At 48.7% G+C, this 24,463-nt stretch overlaps 3 protein-coding genes across 5 annotated transcripts in view; all 3 read right to left on the bottom strand.

Moving 5' to 3' along the window:
- Window positions 1–165: 165 nt before the first annotated feature.
- Window positions 166–5,434, bottom strand: LOC143833898 (uncharacterized). Its single transcript, XM_077330172.1, has 5 exons — window positions 4,949–5,434; window positions 4,605–4,719; window positions 3,658–3,728; window positions 3,448–3,574; window positions 166–2,810 (listed from the first exon to the last, which is right to left on the bottom strand). The coding sequence occupies exons 1-5, from the start codon at window positions 5,393–5,395 to the stop codon at window positions 406–408; spliced, it is 3,165 nt and encodes a 1,054-aa protein (XP_077186287.1). The 5' UTR covers window positions 5,396–5,434; the 3' UTR covers window positions 166–405.
- A 3,675-nt stretch (window positions 5,435–9,109) lies between these two features.
- The window catches only part of LOC143834184 (uncharacterized), a 41,691-nt gene continuing 26,337 nt past the window's right edge, over window positions 9,110–24,463 (bottom strand). Inside the window, exons 8-9 of the mRNA XM_077330785.1 lie at window positions 19,652–19,674; window positions 9,110–10,219 (exon numbers count right to left, since the gene is read on the bottom strand). Of these exons, the coding sequence (XP_077186900.1) occupies window positions 9,353–10,219; window positions 19,652–19,674 (890 nt within the window). The 3' untranslated portion in view covers window positions 9,110–9,352. The remainder of the gene's footprint in view (window positions 10,220–19,651; window positions 19,675–24,463) is intronic.
- On the bottom strand, window positions 10,477–20,068 carry LOC143834100 (zinc finger protein 213-like). Of its 3 annotated transcripts, none has more exons than XM_077330693.1 (6): window positions 19,366–20,061; window positions 13,244–13,720; window positions 12,900–13,014; window positions 12,527–12,597; window positions 12,218–12,348; window positions 10,477–10,680 (listed from the first exon to the last, which is right to left on the bottom strand). In XM_077330693.1, the coding sequence occupies exons 1-6, from the start codon at window positions 19,489–19,491 to the stop codon at window positions 10,665–10,667; spliced, it is 936 nt and encodes a 311-aa protein (XP_077186808.1). In that variant the 5' UTR covers window positions 19,492–20,061; the 3' UTR covers window positions 10,477–10,664. The 3 variants fall into 3 exon arrangements, 2 of the variants coding, with proteins under 2 accessions (XP_077186808.1, XP_077186807.1); XM_077330692.1 differs by having other exon boundaries at window positions 10,508–11,088; window positions 12,222–12,348; XR_013229727.1 differs by lacking the exon at window positions 10,477–10,680 and having other exon boundaries at window positions 12,250–12,348; window positions 12,527–12,644; window positions 19,366–20,068.

Genomic DNA, 24,463 nt, shown 5'->3' with positions numbered 1-24,463 from the left:
CAACTGGAAATCTCCCAAAGTGACAAGTGTTCTCCAAATCACAGATCATTTCCCCTGAGAAGAATTCCTGCTGTGCATGGGGGGCTTCAGAACAGCTGACATGGATTCCTTGTTTTCCTCAGGCAAGGTTGGCTGTTTAGCACACTGCACAAACAAAAATGACACTCTAGTTCACAAGCATTTATTTACGATGACATGCACCCTGTAAACATATGAGTTCTGGGGGTGTGACAGGGAACCATGGTTGGATTACAAGATATCTGGGGTTTCTCAAAGCCTGGAGAATGTTTCTCAACAACAAAAACATTGAGATACCCTGGTCTAGTTTCTCCCATAACAAATCCATTGAAGTTCTTGAGTGTGGAATTTGTGAATACTCTTTCCACCTTCTGAGAATAGAAAAGGTTACTCCCCTGTGTGGGTTCTTTGATGCTGCTGAAGATCCGTACTGCATCTGAATTTCTTTCCACACTCCAAGCATTCAAAAGGTTTCTCCCCTGTGTGAATTCTTTGATGCTGCTTAAGACGGCCACTCCGACTGAATTTCTTTCCACACTCCAAGCATTCAAAAGGTTTCTCCCCTGTGTGCATTCTTTGATGCTGCTGAAGGGTGCCACTGCGACTGAATTTCTTTCCACACTGCAAGCATTCAAAAGGTTTCTCCCCTGTGTGGATTCTTTGATGCAGCTGAAGATCCCTCCTGCATCTGAATTTCTTTTCACACTCCAAGCATTCAAAAGGTTTCTCCCCTATGTGGGTTCTTTGATGCTGCTGAAGGTTGTCACTCCGACTGAATTTCTTTCCACACTCCAAGCACTCAAAAGGTTTCTCCCCCGTGTGGATTCTATGATGCAGCTGAAGTGGGCCACTCCGACTGAATTTCTTTCCACACTCCAAGCACACAAAAGGTTTCTCCCCTGTGTGAATTTTTTGATGCTGCTTAAGATGGCCACCCTGACTGAATTTCTTTCCACATTTGAAGCATTCAAAAGGTTTCTCTCCTGTGTGGATTCGATGATGCAGCTGAAGATCCCTACTACAACTGAATTTCTTTTCACACTCCAAGCATTCAAAAGGTTTCTCCTTCGTGTGGATTCTATGATGCAGCTGAAGTAGGTCACTCCGACTGAATTTCTTTCCACACTCCAAGCACTCAAAAAGTTTCTCCCCTGTTGTATGGATTCTATGATGCAGCTTAAGTAGGTCACTCCGACTGAATTTCTTTCCACACTCCAAGCACTCAAAAAGTTTCTCCCCTGTGTGTATTATTTGATGCTGCTTAAGATGGCCACTCCGACTGAATTTCTTTCCACACTCCAAGCACTCAAAAAGTTTCTCCCCTGTGTGAATTCTTTGATGCTCCTTAAGATGGCCACTCTGAATGAATTTCTTTCCACATTCTAAGCATTCAAAAGGTTTCTCTCCCGTATGGATTCTCTGATGCAGCTGAATTAGTCTACTCTGACTGAATTTCTTTCCACACTCCAAGCACTCAAAAGGTTTCTCACCTGTGTGAATTCTTTGATGCAGCTGAAGTATGCTACTCTGACTGAATTTCTTTCCACACTCCAAGCACTCAAAAGGTTTCTCCCCTGTGTGAATTCTTTGATGCAGCTGAAGTGGGCCCTTCTGACTGAATTTCTTTCCACATTCTAAGCATTCAAAAGGTTTCTCTCCCGTGTGGATTCTATGATGCAGCTGAAGTACGCTACTCCGACTGAATTTCTTTCCACACTCCAAGCACTCAAAAGGTTTCTCCCCTGTGTGGATTCTTTGATGCTCCTTAAGATGGCCACTTCGACTGAATTTCTTTTCACATTCTAAGCATTCGAAAGGTTTCTCACCTATGTGAATTCTCTGATGCTGCCGAACATCACTGCTGAATCTGAATTTCTTTCCACACTCCAAGCACTCATAAGGTTTTTCCCCTGTGTGGATTCTTTGATGCTGCTGAAGTTGCCAACTCCGACTGAATTTTTTTCCACACTCTGAGCATGCAAAAGGTTTCTCACCTGTGTGGATTCTTTGATGCAGCTGAAGTTGGCTACTCTGACTGAATTTCTTTCCACATTCCAAGCATTCAAAAGGTTTCTCTCCCGTGTGGATTCTCTGATGCAGCTGAAGTTTGCTACTCTGACTGAATTTCTTTCCACACTCCAAGCACTCAAAAGGTTTGTCCCCTGTGTGGGTTCTTTGATGCTCCTTAAGATGGCCACTTCTACTGAATTTCTTTTCACATTCTAAGCATTCAAAAGGTTTCTCCCCTATGTGAATTCTCTGATGCTGCTGAACATGACTACGGAATCTGAATCTCTTTCCACACTCCAAGCACTCAAAAGGTTTCTCCCCTGTGTGGATTCTTTGATGCTCACGAAGATTACTATTATGACTGAATTTCTTCCCACACTCTGAGCATTCAAAGGGTTTCTCACCTGTATGAATTCTTTGATGCTGCTGAAGGTGACCAATCTGAATGAATTTCTTTCCACACTCTGAACATTCAACAGATATTTCCCCTGTGTGGATTCTTTGATGCCGGTGAAGACTGCTACTCTGACTGAATTTCTTTTCACACTCTAAGCATTCAAAACATTTCTCTGCTGCATGGAGTCTTTGATGCTGCTGAACATCACTCTTGCATCTGAATTTCTTTCCACAATCCGAGCATTCAAAAGGCTTCTCCCCTGTGTGGATTCTTTGATGCTGCTGAAGATGGTACCTCCAACTAAATTTGTTTCCGCAATCTGAGCATTCAAAAAGTTTCTCCCCTGTGTGGGTTCTTTGACTGTGACTGAATTTTCTGGCTTCTTCTGCAGAGAAAGAAATTGTTCTTAGATTGGGAAGGAAAGAAATTCAAGGAAAAAGCAAAAATACATACATGGTCAGGACCAAAGGACAGAAGCCCAGACAGTATAAGTGGATACCATACATTTCTGTTCACAGTCACAGTACTAGAAGACGAAGAAGTAGAAGAAGAAGAAGTAGAATGGGTTCTTATATGCCACTTTTCTGTATTATTGCTCGGTCAGAACAGCTTTATCAGTGCTGTAGCAAGTCCAAAGTCAGCTACCTGGTTGCATGTGGGGAACAAAAATCACACCCGCACATTTTACCACTACGCCAAGCTGGCTCTCCTCCTCCTCAGGGGGCGGGGCAGTTAGAAAGCATGGCTACTGAGAACTTAGAATCTGGCCCCCTCGTCCTCACTTTGGCCTCAGGGAATGGCATCCTCCCTGCCATGGATCATGGTCCCAACACAGGCCTCAGTTACCGCTGGGCCAGACAGGAGGCCTGGTTCGCCCCACCCAGGCATGTGGAATCCTGCTTCTGCTGTCATGGCATACCTGAGCTGCCCAGCTGGGCTGGATATACCTGGTGGGCCTCAAAACAAAATATCACTGTGTACTAGTTTCATTCTCCTATGAAAAAGGAGCAAAGCATACTTACCGAGAAAGACCACGCTCCCCCAGTTCTCCAGCATGACTTCCCTGTACAGAGCTCTTTGGCCTGGATCCAGCAGGGCCCACTCCGCCTCTGAGAAATCCACCACCACCTCCTCAAAGGAAACGGGAGACTGAAAGAAAAGGCAGGTTCCCTCCTCAGAGATTGTGCCAAGAGCTCTGAGCCCCCAGGCTGCCCCCTGCTCCTCTCTCCTACCTGGACTGCAAGTGCAGCAGCCGTTTCTTCCCCTCTGCAAGGACGACAGTTCAGCAGCATCTCTCCACTGCCTGCAAGGGAGAGAAGACAGTCTGAAGTTGCCCTGTGCACTCCAGAGCTAGAAGGAGGACAGCATCCCAGCTGGATCCGATCGAAGGCACAGAAAGGGGTTTCCCTTTCTCCTACTAGCTCCCCCCCTCAATAACACCCCCTTGTTTCCAAGGTCCTGGGAGTTAAGGGGAATGTGTGGAAATGATGTTGTTCAGCTACTGGTCTTCACAGGTACACTGCTCCAGAATGTGGAGTTTCCATTTATTCACCATGGCAGATAAAGGTAAGAGGTAAAAGTATCCCCTGTGCAAGCACCGAGTCATGTCTAACCCTTGGGGTGACGCCCTCCAGCATTTTCTTGGCAGACTCAATACGGGGTGGTTTGCCAGTGCCTTCCCCAGTCATTACCGTTTACCCCACAGCAAGCAGGGTACTCATTTTACCGACCTTGGAATGATGGAAGGCTGAGTCAACCTTGAGCCGGCTGCTGGGATTGAAAGCCAAGCCGCATGGGCAAAGCTTTCAGACTGCATGTCTGCTGCCTTACCACCCTGCGCCACAAGAGGCTCTAGCTGTGTTCTAATCGGTCTGTTTTTTTGTTTTCTTTTGGGATCTGCCTTGAGTCCCTTAATGGGATGGAAGTTGTCATATATATATATAGGAGAGATATAAATGACATTTTCATGAGTGTGAATAAGAATGGAGTTGCCCTCCCTGAGTCTGTCTAACCCATTTCTATACTGAGTGGCCATCAGGACATCTGCTAGCAATGAGTGCCACAAGTCTCCTTTGTATCTCCTCCGGAATTATCTCCTGTTATTCTCTGACCTGAACTTCCACCCTGTGCTCAATTTCACAATGTGCCCAACCCCCATCCGGGCACCAGTCACCCTTACCAGGGGAGAGGGCCTCTTGGGCACCCTCCTGAGCCGGCGTCCTCTGCCAGTCCTCTGAAGGAGCTCCTCCTGCCTCAGAGAAATTCCCTTCCATCTCCAGGGATGGTCCCCACATCTGAAAGAGCAGCAAGAGAGACGGGTGAGAGAAGAAGTGGAACAGGCTGAGGAGATGGGTCCTGCTCCACTCTGGGACTCCTCAGTCCTCCATTGACCAGCAGAACAACCCCAGTGGCAAGAATCGGGGTTCTGCTTTCTTCCCAGCCTAGTGGCAATAATCCAGAGGTGGAAATATCTGGCAGGGAAGCCTCAGGAGAGGGTCGTTGCATGGAAGGAAACCCCCTCACCTGCTCGGCCTGCCTCCTCTCCTCCGCCTGGCTCAGGAGGAAGCCTTCGGCCAGGGCCACCGCCTGGGAGCTGCTCTCCGGCCCGCATCCTCTCACCCAGCCCTGCATCTCCTGGGGCAGGAGGGCCAGGAACTGCTCCAGGATCACCAGGTCCAGGATCTGCTGCTTGGTGTGCCTCTCCGGCTCCAGCCAGCGGTTGCAGAGTCCGTGGAGCCGGCTGCAAACCTCTCGGGGCCCCTCGGCCTCCTGGTAGCGGAACTGCCGGAAGCGTCGGCTGTGCCCCTCTCTGGTGATCGTTTCCTGAGCCAGGATTTCTGGAGCGGTTCCTTCCCAAGATTCAGCACCACCCGGTGTCTGTGCGGGACTGAGGCCTCTCCTTGTTGTCTGGCTGATTCCACGTCCTTCTGGGTCTTGCTCTTCCTCCACCTCCCTCTTGTTGTGGGTCATCTCGGATTGTGGAAAGAGGCCCCTCCCCACCTGGATCCAACCCCGCCCCCTCCCCGCCAGACTGCGACCCCCCAGGCTTACTTGCGAGTAGACCTCCCGGGCTCCGGCCGCTCCTCCTTCCCCTGCAGCCCTCCCGCCCCTCCCCCTCCCAGGAAAGGAGCCCCCCCCCCTGCCTCTGTAGTCCCGGACTCGGTCGCCTTAACCCTCTCGGGCCTCTCTAGCCCCGGAATCGGTCGCCTTAACCCTCTCGGGTCTCTCTAGCCCCGGACTCGGTCGCCTTAACCCTCTCGGGCCTCTCTAGCCCCGGCCTCGGTCGCCTTAACCCTGTCGGGCCTCTCTAGCCCCGGACTCGGTCGCCTTAACCCTCTCGGGCCTCTCTAGCCCCGGAATCGGTCGCCTTAACCCCCTCGGGCCTCTCTAGCTCCGGACTCGGTCGCCTTAACCCCCTCGGGGCTGCAGGGAAAGGAAAGGGATCCTCTTCTCTCCCAGGGCCCGATTGGATGCCCCTCTGAGGCCGACCTTGGCCGCCCCCCTCCCTCCCTCCCTGCCCAGGAGGCTTTGCGTGGCCTCCCCCTCCCCGCAGCCCCTGAGGTGGCTGCAGTCCGTCCGGTGGGGCTCTGCCCAGGCGAGGAGCCCCTTCCCCTTCCCCGCAGCCCCGGCAGAGAGAGAGAGAGAAAGAGAGAGAGAGGGAGGGAGGGAGGGAGCGGGAGAGTCGCAGTCGGAGCCCGGGCAGCTCTCCTTCGGCCTTGTTCGCAGCCCCGGCGGGGGAGGAAGGGCGGCGGGAAGAGCAACCGGGAAGGAAGGCGTCGGCCGGGCGGCCCCGGAGCTGCCCAGAAAGGGGTCCCAGGCCCCCCTCCCCCCCCCGCCTCACACCAGCCGCGCCTGAAGAAAGGGGGCTGGACTGGAGCTCTGCCCCGAGGCCCACGAAGAGCCCCGCGCTCCGCCCCTCCCTCTCTCCCAGAGGCAGTCAAACTGCGGCCCTCCACTGGCAGCGGCTCATGGGAATTGTAGTCCATGGACATCTGGAGGGCCACAGTTGGACTACCCCTGCTCTATTCCATATCTGCGGGGGCCCCTGGGAGAGTGGGATGGGCGGGGAGTTTGGGGGCGCCATCGGGGATCTCCACCTGGATCCGTAGAATCATAGAATCCTAAAGTTGGAAGGGCCATAGAGGCCATCTAGTCCAACCCCCTGCTCAACGCAGGATCAGCCCTAAGCATCCTAAAGCATCCAAGAAAAGTGTGTATCCAACCATTGCTTGAAGACTTCCAGTGAGGGGGAGCTCACCACCTCCTTATGCAGCCTATTCCACTGCTGAACTACTCTGACTGTGAACATTTTTTTCCTGATATCTAGCCTATATCGTTGTACTTGAAGTTTAAACCCATTACTGTGTGTCCTCTCCTCTGCAGCCAACAGAAACAGCATCCTGCCCTCCTCCAAGTGACAACCTTTCAAATACTTAAAGAGGGCTATCATGTCCCCTCTCAACCTCCTTTTCTCCAGGCTGAACATTCCCAAGTCCCTCAACCTCTCTTCATAGGGCTTGGTCCCTTGGCCCCAGATCATCTTCGTCGCTCTCCTCTGTACCCTTTCAATTTTATCGACGTCCTTCTTGAAGTGAGGCCTCCAGAACTGCACACAGTACTCCAGGTGTGGTCTGACCAGTGCCGTATACAATGGGACTATGACATCTGGTGAATTTGATGTGATGCCCCTGTTGATACAGCCCAAAATGGCATTTGGAAGGGCGTTTTTGCCCCGTGCCGCTCGTGGGAAGGGGCAGGCAGGGGGGTTTCGGGGGCTGCCTACAGACTCCGCCCCCACCTCCCGTCTTGTTCCGCTCCATGCCTTGATCCGCACCAGGGTCTGCTGGATGCCTCCCTGTCCATGAAGGCCCAGCTCCCGGGGCAGCCCAGGAGGGAGACGACACGAATAAATAAAACCAGGGCCTGGTCCTTCACTGAGCAAGGAGGAGGAGGAGGAAAAGCGGCGGCCCCTCTCCACTGTTCTTTCTGGCCCTAAGCAGCAGAGGCCAGGCCAAGCACGTGGGTGGCAATAAAGAAAGAGGTCGACGGGCAGACTCTCTGTGAAGTCCGGCTTTTCGGCCAGAGGTTCCCGGCCGCCACAGGAGCAATGCAATGCTTTGCACAGACGGGCGGGGCAGGGCAGGAGGTTCTGGGCCCTCCGTCTAGGTCAGGGTTTCTCAACCAGGATTGTGCGAAGCCCTGGTGGTTCATGGGCCCTCCTTGGTGCTTTTGTGACCTGGGGGTGGGGGGAGGGAATCAATACTGTTTTGTGTAATTTTTAAAAATCTTTGGGTTAGATGAACATATATGTTCTGACCCCCCCCCTCACAAAACGGCCAGTGATGGAGGCGGGAGGGCCCTTCGCCCTCACCATCCTTGCCAGCCGAGGCTTGCTGGCCAGAATGGCTCTTTGCTTCCTCCTCTGCTGAACATTTTCTATTTCTCACACTTTCACTCGCTCCTTGATTATCTGTTGCTCCCCGTTCAGGAACACCTGGGTTATGCCTGCAAAATCTGCAGACTGAATCTCGTGATTTATCTATTTAAAAGTAATATTATTATTATTAGCAACCAGTCCAGCCCCCCCCCAAAAAAAGGAAAGAAAAGCAGGCAAGCAATAGGTTGCAGACCAGTATAGAATAGCAAGGACCCAGGCAGGGGCGGGATGAAGCCGCTCGTGGTGGGATCTCAGAGGCGAGGAGGGAAAGGCAGGCAGCCGGGTAGGAGGGTTGTTGGGATGCAGGATCATGAAGAAAAGAGAACATTAGGAATTGTGGGGGTGGGGAGGGGGTGTTTCCCTTCCTTTCAAAGGGGAAGGGAATCAAGCAGCCTCTATTCTGCACTGCAAGTGGGGGAAGAGCCCATCCTGGCAACAGATGACTTGAGTCATCCTATGCAAGTCGGCAGATGGCCGTTTATAGAGACCTTGAGTCAGGCAAGGACTTCTCATTGTCTGAATAGGAGCAGCTCCAGCTCCCCACTGCGGGACAACCCCTGGGAATCTAGATCTGTTTGCTCCTGAGTTGCAGAAACCAGGTAAATGCATTGAAGATGGGATCAGTGGCTGGGCTGGAAAAGGACCCTGTGCGGATGCCTCTCTGGGAGTCTAGCGACCTTAGTATTGGGTACTGTCCCAGGGTGTTTGCCCTCCATACAGCCCTTTTCTCCAGGAAACTGATCTTTGCAATCTGGTGATGAGCTGTAATTCCAGGGGATCCCCAGGTCCCCCCTGGAGGCTGGCATCTCTGAACCTCCATGGAGCACAAGGTCAGCCCTTTTCAGGAGAACTGATCTTTGCAATCTGGTGATGAGCTGTAATTCCAGGGGATCCCCAGGTCCCACCTGGAGCCTGGCATCCCTAGCTGAGAGCTACTACACCTGGATCCAATGCAAGGACTGAGCAAAGCCTGCAAAAGAGATTCCTTTCTTCCCTGGTTTCCTCTTGCCCTGGCAGCCAGTTCTGACCCTGAGAAAATGTAATCCCAGGTCTTGCTGGGATTGCCAACCTCCTGGGGGCGACTGGAAATCTCCCAAAGTGACAAGTATTCTCCAAATCATAGATTATTTCCCCCGAGAAGAATTCCTGCTCTGCATGGGGGGCTTCAGAACAGATGACATGAAGGTTTCCTTGTTTTCCTCAGGCAAGGCTGGCTGTTTAGCACACTGCACAAACAAAAATGACACTTTAGTTCACAAGCATTTATTTACAATGACATGCACCCTGTAAATATATGAGTTCTGGGGGTGTGACAGGGAAGCATGGTTGGATTACAACTTATCTGGGGTTTCTCAAAGCCTGGAGAATGTTTCTCAACAATAAAAACATTGAGATACCCTGGTCTAGTTTCTCCCATAACAAATCCATTGAAGTTCTTGAGTGTGGAATTTGTGAATAAAGCTCTTTCCACCTTCTGAGAATACAAAAGGTTACTCCCCTGTGTGGGTTCTTCGATGCAGCTGAAGATCCCTACTGCATCTGAATTTCTTTTCACACTCCAAGCATTCAAAAGGTTTCTCCCCAATGTGGATTCTTTGATGCTTCTGAAGGGTGTCACTCCGACTGAATTTCTTTCCACACTCCAAGCACTCGAAAGGTTTCTCCCCTGTGTGGATTCTATGATGCAGCTGAAGTAGGCTACTCCGACTGAATTTCTTTCCACACTCCAAGCATTCAAAAGGTTTCTCCCCTGTGTGGATTCTTTGATGCAGCTGAAGAACCCTCCTGCATCTGAATTTCTTTCCACACTCCAAGCATTCAAAAGGTTTCTCCCCTATGTGGATTCTTTGATGCTCCTGAAGGGTGCCACTCCGACTGAATTTTTTTCCACACTCTAAACACTCAAAAGGTTTCTCCCCCGTGTGGATTCTATGATGTAGCTGAAGGGTGTCACTCCGACTGAATTTCTTTCCACACTCCAAGCACTCAAAAGGTTTCTCCCCTGTGTGAATTCTTTGATGCTGCTTAAGATGGCTACCCTGACTGAATTTCTTTCCACATTCTAAGCATTCAAAAGGTTTCTCTCCCGTGTGGATTCTCTGATGCAGCTGAATTAGTCTACTCTGACTGAATTTCTTTCCGCACTCCAAGCACTCAAAAAGTTTCTCCCCTGTGTGAATTATTTGATGCTCCTTAAGATGGCCACTCCGTCTGAATTTCTTTCCACATTCTAAGCATTCAAAAGGTTTCTCTCCCGTGTGGATTCTCTGATGCTGCTTAAGATAGCCACCCTGTCTGAATTTCTTTCCACACTCCAAGCACTCAAAAAGTTTCTCCCCCATGTGGATTCTCTGATGCTGTTGAAGATGGCCACTCTGACAGAATTTCTTTCCACAGTCCGAGTATTCAAAAGGTTTATCCCCAATTTTGGTTCTTTGACACTGAAGAAGATCACTACTGTAACTGAATTTTATTTCGCAACGAAAACGTTTATGTGCACTTTTTATCCTTTGGGTAGGAGAATCTACATTAGCCTTTGTCCCCTCAGAGATTGTCATTCCACTACCTGAGAAGATCCCTGGATTTTCTCCTGAGGGGATTCCTTCATGTCTAGGAATGTATGCTTCACTCCTCAAGCTCTCTGCACACAAGTCCACCTCTTGACATGGAACATTTGGATTCGTCTTAGCCCTGTGGCTTCCTTTCTGCCTCCTGGGTCTACCTTGATTCCTACAGTTTCTCCTCAAGTTCTCATTTCTGACTTTACCTGCTAACAGATAATTAATTTCCTCATCCTCTTCATTACGACGATCCCCTTCTGGAAGAAAGACAGAGATCCCATTAGGTTCCCCCCAAGGAGGGTTGAACTGCAACTGAATTTCGATTCACAACATTTGTTGTGGTTTGTTCTTTGTGTACAATAATGGACCCTTGAAATGTACTCAGACGTCTGCTGCATCAGGGAGGGCTGGTTTACACTCTGACCACTGAGAGGGCTCCTCAGTTGAGTGAGGCATTTGATGTGACACTCTTGGGTCTCTCTCGTTTCTGGCGTCTTCTGCAGAGAAAGGGATTGTTCTTCCATTGGGAAGGAAAGAAATTCAAGGAAGAGGAAAAATATATTCCAGAAGGACGGAGACATGGTCAGGATCAAAGGAAACAATCCCAGATAGCCTAAGGGGAAAGCATCCATTTCAAATCACAGTCCCAGTGGATGACAGCAGATCTGTCCAGGGGGAGGGGGAGGGGCAGGTTAGAAAATCTGACAACCGAGAAATTAGGATCTGGCCCCTTTCAGGGGTTCTTTTTTAAAAATATTATTTTAATAAACATGGAAAGTAAAAAATAACAGTGAGATCAAAGGTACTGTGTAGAAAGAAAACGAAAAGCCAATCAACAACCACAAAACAAACACAATATGATTAATAAATACACAAACTAACATTTCACACAATTAACTCCCAAACATTGCTATTTAAAGGGTTTTTTAAATGTATTCTATAACATTTTTCCAAACTAAATTAAATTCATTCCAGTGACAGACTCCTTGAATTATTCTTATATAACATATTTTTTCTAGTATCATAAGTTGCTTTAGTTTATTCCACCACTTATCTATCACCAAATGTTCAGCATTTTTCCAATTGTTAGCAATAATTATTCGGGCAGCTACAATCATAAAATTAACGAAAGTATTTTGTTTACAACACAAGTTATTATTCAAAAATAAATTAAGAAGAGCTAATGAAGCTGATGGTTTTATCTTGTCTTTTATTATTTCTTATATTTCTTTAAATGTTTTCCCCAGGAATTCTTTAACTACTGGACAATCCCACCACAAATGAATATAGATCCCCAGCTGACCACATCCTCTCCAACAGTTATTGTTTTGAGACCTTCTTAGATCTAATTCAGGGGTAGTCAAACTGCGGCCCTCCAGATGTCCATGGACTACAATTCCCATGAGCCCCTGCCAGCATTCGCTGGCAGGGGCTCATGGGAATTGTAGTCCATGGACATCTGGAGGGCCGCAGTTTGACTACCCCTGGAATTGTTGTATAATACCATTGCTGAATAATAACCCCTTTCAAGGGTTCTGAGGCCCCTCGTCCCCACTTTGGCCTCAGGGAATGACAACCCCCTGCCATTCATGATGGTCCCAACACAGGCCTCATTTACCCCTGGGTCAGACAGGAGGCCTAGGTTGCCCCACCCAGCCATGCTGAATTCTGCTTTTGGTGCCACGGCAAGCTTGCAAGGTGCCCAGCTGGGCTGTGTATACCTGGGTGTGCCTCAAAACAACATATTTCTGTGTAATTGATTCTAATGTTACATGAAAAAGGAGCAAAGCATACCTACCGAGAAAGGCCACGCTCCCCCAGTTCTCCAGCATGACTTCCCTGTACAGCGCTCTCTGGCCTGGATCCAGTAGGGCCCACTCCACCTCCGAGAAATCCACCATCACCTCCCCAAAGGAAACCGGAGACTGAAAGAAAAGGGAGGTTCGCTCCTCAGAGATCGTGTCAGGCAAAGATGGCACTCTGGAAGGGGGTGTTTGGGGAGGGTGCAGGAGTTTGAGCCCTGTTTGGGAAATGGGAGAGGTTCATGGCCTCCCTCTCACAGAGCTCTGAGCCCCCAGGCTGTCCCATGCTCCTCTCTCCTACCTGGACTGCAAGTGCAGCAGCTGTTTCTTCCCCTCTGCAAGGATGACGGTTCAGCAGCATCTCTGCACTGCCTGTCAGGGAGAGAAGACAGTCTGAAGGTGCCATGTGGACTCCGGAGCTAGAAAGCAGACAACATACCTGCTGGATGAGACATGTAAATGACATTTCCATGAATGTGAATAAGAATGGAGTTACTCCCCCTGAATCTGTCTAACCCATTTTTATACTGATTGGCCATCATGACATCTGCTAGCAATGCCATGGGTCTTCTTTATATCTCCTGCAAAATTATTTCCTTTTATTTCCTGAACATCCACTATTTGCTCAATTTCACCATGTGCCCAAAGCCCATCCGGACACCAGTCACCCTTACCAGGGGAGAGGGCCTCTTGGGCACCCTCCTGAGCCGGCGTCCTCTGCCAGTCCTCTGAAGGAGCTCCTCCTGCCTCAGAGAAATTCCCTTCCATCTCCAGGGATGGTCCCCACATCTGAAAGAGCAGCAAGAGAGACGGGTGAGAGAAGAAGTGGAACAGGCTGAGGAGATGGATCCTGCTCCACTCTGGGACTCCTCAGCCCTGCATTGACCAGCAGAACAACCCCAGTGGCAAGAATCGGGGTTCTGCTTTCTTCCCAGCCTAGTGGCAATAATCCAGAGGTGGAAATATCTGGCAGGGAAGCCTCAGGAGAGGGTCGTTGCCTGGAAGGAAACCCCCTCACCTGGTCCACCTGCCTCTTCTCCTCCGCCTGGCTCAGGAGGAAGCCTTCGGACAGGGCCACCGCCTGGGAGCTGCTCTCCGGCCCGCATCCTCTCACCCAGCCCTGCATCTCCTGGGGCTGGAGGGCCAGGAACTGCTCCAGGATCACCAGGTCCAGGATCTGCTGCTTGGTGTGCCTCTCTGGCTCCAGCCAGCGGTTGCAGAGTCCGTGGAGCCGGCTGCAAACCTCTCGGGGCCCCTCGGCCTCCTGGTAGCGGAAGTGCCGGAAGCGTCGGCTGTTCACATCTCTGGTCATCGTTTCCTGAGCCAGGATTTCTGGAGCGGTTCCTTCCCAAGATTCAGCACCACCCCCTGCCTGGGTGGGACTGAGGCCTTTCCATGCTGTCCTGCTAATTCCACGTCCTTCTGGGAACTGCTCTTCCATCACCTTCCTCTTTTCTTTAGTCATCTCAGACTGTGGAAAGGGGCCCCTCCTCACCTGGATATGAAGAGGGAGAGGGAAATATCAAAAAAGCAGGAAAAACCAAAGATCTCAGAGGAAACTATTGAGTGATTTGTGGTCTGCTCCAAGGAGCCCCACAGAGCTCTCTCTTAACACACACACACACACACACACACACACACACACACACACACACACACACCGTGTCTTTAATACCCACATGAGCCTGTGGGAGAAGTTTTCAAGTGACCCAATGCAGAAATCGGGAGGATTCATCAGGATCCATATTTGGGAACCACGTTTGGCAGTCCTAAGAGATGGAGGGGGGTTGTTCTGGTGCTGCCTAGAGAGTAAGCCCCAATCTACAAGACCCTCGTTTTTATTTTGTTGGAAAGCAGAAATCATACAAATTCACAAGGAGGATTGCCCCCTCATATTCCCCCCTCGTAATATAATATAATAATAATAATCTTGCTATTGTTGTTCAACAAATTACTGGATATATCAGTTTTGGAGCTCAGGCCATGGTGATGGATCTGATCTACTTTTGTTAACCCATGTCATTTTAATTTTATTAACTTATGTATATTTGTAACCTGCTCTTCATGAACCATTCATCTCAGGGCAGCTCCTTAAAACAGGGGTCCCGAGGGGTCCCCAGCTTTTTGAGCGCTGCATTTAGTGGGCCCAATGACCAAAGAGGGCCAAATCTTAAACCAACATGTAACAAAAGTATTTCCCTACTTAAATACCTAAATAAATTTTGATCAAAAGTAAACATTCCAAGGCAAATGAAGAAAGGTTAACTTTAATGCAATCCATTTTGGAACAATATTTTACTGTGGAATCCTTTCATGTAGCTACACATGCCTCCCTAGTCACTGTGGGTTTTGTGGCTGTTTTCTGTTAGCCAAGGCAACTCAACGGCTGCACAATGTTCAACTCAATGTTCAACTCAACAGCTGCATAGGAGGAGGTCGGGGGCTGCATGGAGCCAGGAGGCCTGAGGTTGGGGACCTCTGCTGAAGATGGCAAAATGCCTTTGAAACGAATGAAAACTGGCAGCGCCATTCAGTTGATTCAACAGCAGAGCTGGAATATATAATATATAAGAGAGAGATCAAAGCTGGTAGGGGAGGCCTATAAGACGTTCCATGATTATTATATCATTTATTGTTTATATACGGCCATCCCATGTGGCTCAGGGCGGTGTGCTGAACTTCCTTCCGTACCGGCCTCAACCACGTGCCCAGCGGAACAGCTCCACCTTGCAGGGATGGCGGAACCGAGCCAGTTCTCTCAGAACCCTCATGTACTCTGGGAGCTAAACCTACTACGGAGGGATGGGACTTTTAAAAAAATAATTTAAATAAGCAGTTCACCTGGGATTTAGACCCACGGAGTTAAAGGTCACTGAGGATGGGCAGCATAAGTTACTTGTACTTTATTGGATGCATTATTATACCGTTAATAACATGATATTAGCGGCTGCACAGAGGCCCGGAAGCGTCTCTGCAAGGACCGGGATCCAACCCCGCCCCCTCCCCCGCCAGACTGCGACCCCCATTAGCCCCCCCCCCCAGCATTACTTGCGAGTAGACCTCTCGGGCTCCGGCTGCTCCTCCTTCCCCTGCAGCCCGCCCCGCCTGTCAGGAGGCAGCATGAAAAATGACATGAGGCAGGAGTCTGGTGAAAAAAGCCTCAAGATCAGAAGGCACCCCTTTTATTTATAGCTCCGTGCAGGGAAGTTAGAACAAAGGAAAACTTGCAAGTGTGGGCTTGCGAAGCAGGCAGCCGGGGCGAAAAGCCTTTCGACCACACGGGGGCGGCTTTATTTATACAGAGGTAGACAAAGAACATTCCTGAGGAGCCGGTGGGCACCCAATTGGTCAATTCATGCGAAGCCCCCAGCGGACATTCCACCGCCTTATATAGCAAAAAGCCAAAACCTAATTAACTTGGAGTGCAATCCCAGGTTCGCCCATTAAAGGAGGTGGTTTGCCAGCCTCCCGGCCTGGCCGAAACCGGGAGCTCCATGTTATTTATAGCTCCATGTAAGGAAGTTAGAGCAAAGGAAAACTTGCAAGAAAACGTGCAAGCCCTTGTGTTCTAACGTGATCGGTATTGCTAGCTGCCATGCCATAGATCAGGGGTAGTCAAACTGCGGCCCTCCAGATGTCCACGGACTACAATTCCCAGGAGCCCCCTGCTGGCAGGGGGCTCCTGGGAATTGTAGTCCATGGGCATCTGGAGGGCCGCAGTTTGACTACCCCTGCCATAGGTGGCGAATTTAGGAAAGCTGTGAAGTGATGGGAAGAAGTTTGGTGCAGAGGTGCAGCTTATGGAGGCGTGGTTTGCCAGCACCTGCTTACCTAGCATGGTTTGCCAGCGCTTACCTAGCCGGATCTCTACACCCGCCCCTCCCCCTCCCAGGAAAGGAGCCCCTCCCCCCGCCTCTCTAGCCCCGGACTCGGTCCCCTTAACCCTCTCGGGGCTGCAGGGAAAGGAAAGGGCTCCTCTCCTCGGCCAGGGCCCGACTGGATGCCCCTCTGAGGCTGACCCTGGCCGCCCTCCTCCCCCTCCCCGCAGCCCCCTGCCCGGGACTCCGGCCCATCCCCCTTGAGCCGCAGGTCTGAGCTGCGAGGAAGGGCTGGGGGGAGTCGGGAGGAGGGACGCAGGTCGGGGGGAGGGTCCTGCAGTTGCCTGTCCCCCTCCCTGCTCCCCCCTATTGGGAGTGCTGGGGGGTGGGATTCTCTGCCATACCCGGGGAAGGTTCCACGCAGAAGGAAGCCTCCCGGGTCAGAAAGGGGGCCCTGGAATCAAAACTTTGTCCTCTTGTTTCCGAGCAACCCAGTTTTGTCAAGAGCGACAAACTTCAATAAATAAAAGAGCTGCATGGGGGGGGGGGAGCGGGGAATCAAACCTGGCTCGCCTGATTAGAAGCTGCGGCTCTTAACCACCCCACCTAGAAACGTTGTGGGTCTGAATATCAAACCGTACCATTTATAAGCATCCCCTCTGGATGAGTCTGTGCAATGAACCTTGTTGTGTCCCGCAGCCCGATCTGAATGGTTTTCGACAGAGAGTGTTCAACACAAACAAGCCTTTTAGAAAAACAAAACATAAGTCCAGTTGGCACCTTTAAGACCAACAAAGATTTATTCAAGGCTCTGAGCGCTAAAATTTGCTTCCATATTTGCTTAGATGGTTTCAACTGATGAGCTCCTTCAAGTCCCGCAGGGAGCGGTCCTCTCTCCTATCCTATTCAACATCTTCATGCGCCCTCTCGCACAACTGGTACGGAAGTTTGGGCTGGGTTGCCATCAATATGCCGATGACACCCAGCTCTTCCTCCTGATGGATGGCCGCCCTGACTCTCCCCCAGAAGCATTAGCCAGCTGCCTGGAAGCAGGGACGAGATGGCTCAAGCAGAGTCGTCTGAAGCTCAATCCTTCAAAGACGGAGGTCCTGTGGCTGGGTAGGAAGGGCCCATGTGAGGAAGCGCACCTGCCTACCCTGGATGTACAGCTCTCTACGGCTCACTCCGCCAGGAACCTAGGCGTGATTCTGGATACTTCCCTTACAATGGAAGCCCAGATCACAAAGGTAGCGCGGCTGGCATTCTACCACCTCCGCCAAGCCAAACTACTAGCGCCCTACCTGGCCCAGGAACACCTAGCCACAGTGATCCATGCGACGGTCACCTCTAGACTGGACTTCTGTAACTCGCTCTACGCAGGCCTGCCCTTAGCCCTGACCCAGAAACTACAGCAGGTTCAAAATGCAGCGGCCAGGATCCTCACAGCAACACCGTGGAGGTCCCATATCCGGCCTATTCTCCATCAGCTGCAATGGTTGCCAGTTGAATTCCTGATCAGACTAAAGGTTCTGGTAATTACCTTCAAGGCCATACGCGGTCAGGGCCCAGTGTACCTGAGGGACCACCTCCCCGCCTATGCCCCCCAAAGAGCTCTGTGCTCCACTGCCGCCAACCAGCTAAGGATCCTTGGCCCTAAAGAAGTCCGTCTGGTCTCGACGAGGGCCAGAGCATTCTCTGTTCTGGCCCCTACCTGGTGGAACGAGCTCCCGGAGGAGATCAGGGCCCCGATGGAGCTTAAACAGTTCCGCAGGGCCTGCAAAAAGGAGCTCTTCCGCCAGGCATTTGGCTGAGACCAGACGTAATCAACAGCAACTGAAAGGCCCCTGATCCCCCCCTGCCCCCCCTCAGAAGTCTACCAATATGCTCTGGACCTGTTTGTATTGTTGCACTGGATTTTTCCCCTTTGAATTTGTTGAGAAATTATGCCAGATCCATCATGATACTGAACCATGAAAATAAAACATGGATTTCAGGTGCTGATCCTCATGACTTCGTATGATTTTCTTGATGAAATTAAAAAAAAAAACACCCAACCCCAATTAATCACACTGAGGAAAGCCTTTTTAATATTTTCACTGCAGAAGAAATACAGATGCAGGGGAGTTCCTAAGCCTACGCAGAGAACAATAGAATTAAAGGTAAAGGTAAAGGTATCCCCTGTGCAAGCACCGGGTCATGACTGACCCTTGGGGTGACGCCCTCCAGCGTTTTCATGGCAGACTCAATATGGGGTGGTTTGCCAGTGTTTTCCCCAGTCATTACCATTTAAACCCCAGCAGCAAGCTGGGGACTTATTTTACCGACCTCGGAAGGATGGAAGGCTGAGTCGACCTTAAGCCGGCTGCTGGGATTGAACTCCCAGCCTCATGGACAGAGCTTCAGACTGCATTCTGCTGCCTTACCACCCTGCGCCACAAGAGGCTCTTAACAATAGAATGACATTGTGTTAAATGCCCTGTTTTTTTGGAGGTTGGGAAAAATGAGTCCTTGCAGGATGAGCCAACATCTCCACACTCCGCCTCCCAGGAATTCCTACCGCCCTTATGCCGCCCTTCCAGGAACTGCTGAGGGAGATCTGGGTCTTTGCCTGGCGTCAGTCCCAGTCCCCAAGGGTTACAGATTGTCATGGCTCACTCATGCCTTCTAGCCTTGGCCCACAAGATAAGACCGGCTTGGCCCTGCTCAAAACACTCCCTCCTCCTCCGCCTGGGAAGCTACGTTCTAGAGAGGAACATGCTGTTCTCTTGATAAGAACCCAGAGTCAAAACAATCAAACGAACATGCGGAACTGCAGTCAATTTCTAATAACTCTGCGATCAATCAGAAGGTTGTAATCATTTCCTTTATCTCCAGGCCATCAATCCCTCCTTGGGGATGGCACATTACTAAAACAGAGTCCCAAAAACGGATGGTTGTAGATCAGCATGATTTTCAGATTCGGTCACCCAACATCCAATTGCATCTCCTCTCCAAGCAGCTCCACACAAATGTTAAATTGCAAAGCGGGGAACCCCACTGGTTAATAGCCACGGGGCAGAGCTCGGATCCTGTAGGATTTCCTTCTGAGACCTTTGGTTTCTTTCCGCTGTTCTGATATTTTCCCCTCTCCCTCTGCAGAGGAAACCGGTGACGGAAAGAAAAAGCAGACTCCTTTGTCCGAGATCAAGCCAGGCAGAGACACCTGCTCGGGAAGGGGGAATTCTGGGAGGGGGCACCATGCCAGAATGGGGGAAAAGAGGTGTTCACCTGTATCACATGGGAAAGGAGGAGTCCCAGGTTGTGTCCTGCTCAACTCTCTCACCTGGACTGGATGTGCAGCCGACGTTTGCTCACCTCTGCAACAGTGTCTCTCTACTTCCTGTAAAGGAGAGGAAAATGGAAAATAGGCCATTACGCTTGACTTCCTATTTTGTTTCCCTTTCTGCATTACATTTCTCGCACCATTATTCCCAGGATGGGGAACTCTGCCCTGTGCACACTCAACAAAATGTATAATGATTTGAAGTAAACGGTGGGAGAGGTGGAGGAGAAGCAACTCTCATCCATGAGGCTCCAGGGGTTGTAAATGCTGCCAACGTGTTTCTGACTTTTGAGAGATTTGAAATGTGCCCTGTGAACTCCAGAGCTCAGACACAGGACAGCAGCCCAGCGGGAACAGATCTGAGGTCCAGGTATACTTTTCTTCTGCTGGCTTCCCCCCCCCGCGCCCCCCGCAGTGTCTGGCTTATGGGGAAGAAAATGCATGTGTATGGCAGTGACATCGCAGAGGTATGGCTTTCAAAGTAATTATGCAGAAGTTCCATTCATTCAGCTTTGGCTAATAGCTGTATCTAGATTTGCCCTTTCTCTTTTGAGCTACCTATTTGATGAATATTTCAATTCATGTGGATAAGAACAGAGCTACCCTCCCTGGATCTCTCCAGTCTCCCTTTAAAGTGAGTGACCATCGCAATATCCGTGAGCAATGAGAGCTGCTTGTCCAATCTACGTCGTGTGCAGAATTACTTCCTATTCTTCCTGACCTTACCCAACAAGTTCACCAGGGCACAAAGCCCCTTCCCACGGGAGAGGGTCAGTCCTCTGAAGGAACTCCTCCTGCCTCGGAGAATTTCTCTTCCACGGTCATGGATGGTCCCCACCTCTGAAACAGCAGCAAGAGAGTGGGGTAAGAGAATGAATTACACAGGCAAAGGAGACAGACCCTGCCCCACTCCTCATCACTGCAGCAGCCTGCTGGAAATGCTGACAATTCACATTTGCAATCATTGTTTCCTGAGCCAGGATATCTGGAGCAGCTTTCCCCCCAAAATTCAGCACCACTCCCTGCCTGGTGAGCTGGGGGCCTTTCCTTGCTGTCTGGGTAATTCCAGGTCCTTCTCTTCCATCAACTCCCCCTCTTCTTAGGTCACCCCAGACTGTGGAAAGAGGCCCCTTTTCATCTGGGCATGAAGAAGGAGAGGATTTGAGTGAGTTGAAAAGAAAAAAACAGAAGATCCCTGGCTTTTACTTTTTGCTGCAGAGGGGAATTGGCAGAGGGGCATCCAGGGAGGGGGGGGCTGCTGGGGAATCCCTGCTCTATGCTGCTGGGGTACAAGGGAGGTAGTGAACCCCCAGGAAGGAGCAGGTGGGGGGAAGGGGAGGAGGGGAGCACTGACCAAAACAGAGGCATGTGCGTCAACCAATCCCCCCTCCCTGGATGTGGTACCTGATCTTATATGCTCTAGTAATTGGGTTTTAGTGGGGTTTTGTTGGGTTTAATTGTATGGATTTTCTTTTTGTGTGACTGCTATTCATCCTGTCCCGTTCTTACAAAAAAGACAACAGCAACATTATTTGCTGGGGTCTCCATGTGGCCCTCTTTAGGCAGTGGACATGTTAATGCGGCCCCCATGTGCCAAAAGGTTGGGGATCCCTGCCCCAGATGGTTGGACTAAAGAAGAAGAGTTGGTTCTTATATGCCGCTTTTCTCTACTTGAAGGAGTCTCAAAGTAGCTTACATTCACCTTCCCTCAGTCAGAACAACTTTATCAGTGCCATGGTGAGCCCAAGGTCACCCAGCTGGCTGCATGTGGGGGAGTGCAGAACCGAACCCAGCTTGCGAGATTAGAAGTTTGTACTCTTAGCCACTACACCAACCAATGGTGTAGTATTTTCAGCTAAATATCCAGAAGAACTTCCCAACTGGTTCCTCAGTGGAACAGGCTTTCTTGGGAGGAGAAGGGTTCTCCTTCTTTGGAAGTTTTAAAGCAGAGGCTAGATAGCCGTCTGACAGAAATGCTGATTCTGTGAATGTAGGCCAGGGGTAGTCAAACTGTGGCCCTCCAGATGTCCATGGACTACAATTCCCAGGAGCCCCTGCCAGTGACTGGGTGGGGAGAAGGGATTATGTCGGTGCTTGGCTCTTGTGGCCCTTTCTTGCAGGCCCCCAGAAATGCCAATTGCCACTTGGTGGTCGAGAGGCAAATTTCCACCAGGCCAGACTGGATTAGACCTGGAGGTCCCCTTCCAACTCTATGATTCTATGAATTCATAAAATTATTAAACCCATTAAAATTCTAAATCCTAAAATAACCAAACCACTGCATACTTTATCACTATTCTATGGAAGAGGAATGTTGTTTTTAATCATTTTTTTTAAATTTTAATAATAGGATAGGATAGAACAGCTTACAAAAAGATTATAAAAAAGGACAAAGTACAGACATCTTGTATCTTTTACGTTACAATATAGGATTGATCGATATTGATGCAGCATTATTTTACTTTGCCTTGAACCAAATTAAGTCGTGTCCATCCTCTAATCATTAGTCACTTTCCACAACGTTGTACAAAGTCAAGAGATCTACATTCTTTAATCTTCAAATCCACATATTGTCCATCTGTTTTTCCCTTTCCCTGTAAAAAGTCAAGAAATGGTTTTCACGCAGTCATAAAAGTAGACGTTGATTTTTCTGTAGTCAAAGCAATAAGCGATCCACTCTTCTACTGTAGGTAAATTTGCGTTTTTCCAGTTCCGTGCATCACATATAGAATTCTCGCTGCTGTTGTCATATATCTGAACAAAGTGCCATGATTATTTTTCAGTTCATTATTGATCAGTCCCAACAAAAACACCTTGGGTTGCAAATATGTATTGGTCTTTAAAATCCTTTGTATATAAGGATGTACTTGTACCAAGAATTTGTAGGCTCTACTACATGTCCACCACATATGATAAAAGTCTCCCGTTCGTTTTTCAAATTTCCAGCATTTATTAGATCTGTTTTGGAACATTTTATCAAGTTTCTCTGGTGTCATATGCCATCTATATAACATTTCATAGGAATTTTCTTTAAATTTAATACTTTTCCTCCACACTTTTTTCCATTGCTCCACTGGAATGCCCAAAATTTTTGACTCCATTTTGTCATACAATCTTTAATCTGTTCATCTTCCATCTATACTTCAATAAAGGTTTATACCTTTTTTTATAACATGTTCATCATTTGTCCAAAGTACCAGCTGTAAAACATTTGCAGGTTTTTCAAAGCCATATTTTTATGGTCAATTTTAAATCTATCAAAGGGCTGAACGTAAGAAAACCACTGACATAAAACCTTCTTTTGTTAGTTCTTCCTTTGATTTCATTTTAATCTCCTCTTGAGAGAAATCCACCATGTCTTAGTAAGTTAACCAATGATCTCCCCTTGTCATTTCTCATCTAAAATAATACTTAATGTGTTGGGAGTCATTGTGTTATTTTAGAATAAAATCTACATTTGTATTTGTTCCCCATTCTCAGTAATGCATATCTAGTGCAATTGTTTTAAAGTCAAAGTTTGCTTTGTCTATATCATAACATAAGTATCTGTGCCATCCAAACCCCAGGTCATGCCCTGTTTCTCAGCAAGATCTATTTCAGGGGTAGTGAAACTGTGGCCCTCCAGATGTCCATGGACTACAATTCCCAGAAGCCCCTGCCAGCATTTGCTGGCAGGGGCTTCTGGGAATTGTAGTCCATGGACATCTGGAGGGCCGCAGTTTCACTACCCCTGATATTCTTTCATCCAGAAAAAGCAACATGCTGCCAAATCTAATTTCAGATCTAGGAAACCCAAAACTTCTTTCTTTCACATCTAGTAGAACTTTATATTTAATACGATACTCCTACGAACATATCTAAAAGAGCTGCTCTATCTGCTCTTGCCCTTAAGAAAATTAGGCTGCATAATGTCAACAAAATTGTGTTGTCTTAATATTTTTAACTCTCATTTTGTATCTATTAGTCAATCTTGACTTTCATCAATTTTAGAACTTATGCTTTTCATTTTATTCTACGTCTTTTGCATATTTGGGATATTTGATGGGATTGTCATGGCTAACGCAATAAAACAAATCTGACTCTATATTTAAAGTGAGGCTTTTTACTCTGCCAAATAAATTTTGTTAAATCCTTTTGCCATTGTTTAAATGGTGCATCAATTGACAAAATTGCTATTGCTTGAAAAAGAAATAGCATTTGAGACAATACATGCATTTTAACTGCAGCAATTCTACCCAATAATGATAACTTTATATTATCCAATGTTAACAAATATTTCTAACATCATTCCATATTTTAGCATAATTATTTTGGAACACAGTGTTGTTAGACATTATACCAAGATATTCCCCTTTTTTCAATTTTAATTTGTTTTTTTTTCTTTAGTTTCATTTGTTCCTGTAAATTTATATTTTTAATCAACATTTTGATTTTTCTGCATTTATTTGAAAACCCGCCGTTGCACCAAATTCTTGCAACTTAATTGTTAGAGATTCTATACATCCCTTCCAGTAAGGTTCTAATTTGGTGGGTTTTCAGTTAGGGAGGCCAGCAAATTGATGGTCCCTGGATGAACAGTTCTGTCTTGCAAGCCCTGCAGCATAGCAAATGTCCCACAAGGCTTTGATGTAATTCTCCAAAGCATTCCACCAGGCTGGGGGCAGAACCAAGAAGCCCTGGACATGTTGAGGCAAGTTTTATTTCTCTAAGCACGAGGACCCAAGGCAGATTCTAGTGACTAGAAAATAGTGCTCTGGGGTGGACATAGAGGGAAAGGCTGTCCCAAAGATACAAGGGCCCCAGACCGTTAAAGGTTATAGCCAAAAGCTTCAATCTGATCCAGTCTCCATTTTTCAGCAAGGAAGTTGGGAGAGTACTGGCTGGTTATGCACTCTCTATGACGTCCCAGTTAGAACCTGGACCAGCTGGACTTTCCAGAGCAGCCTTAAGGATAGCCCTGCATACAGCAAGTTACAGAAATCTAGCCTGGAGGTGACTATTGCATGGATCACTGTAGCTAGGTTGGGTGCCAACAGGTAAGGTGCCAATCGACGTACCTGGTTGAAGAAGAAAAAGAAGAGTTGGTTCTTATATGCCG

Source organism: Paroedura picta, chromosome 3 (assembly GCF_049243985.1).
Source record: "Paroedura picta isolate Pp20150507F chromosome 3, Ppicta_v3.0, whole genome shotgun sequence".
Classification (NCBI taxonomy): domain Eukaryota; kingdom Metazoa; phylum Chordata; class Lepidosauria; order Squamata; family Gekkonidae; genus Paroedura; species Paroedura picta.
Note: the sequence above shows the minus strand (reverse complement) of the source record. Positions and strands in the feature narration are given on the sequence as shown.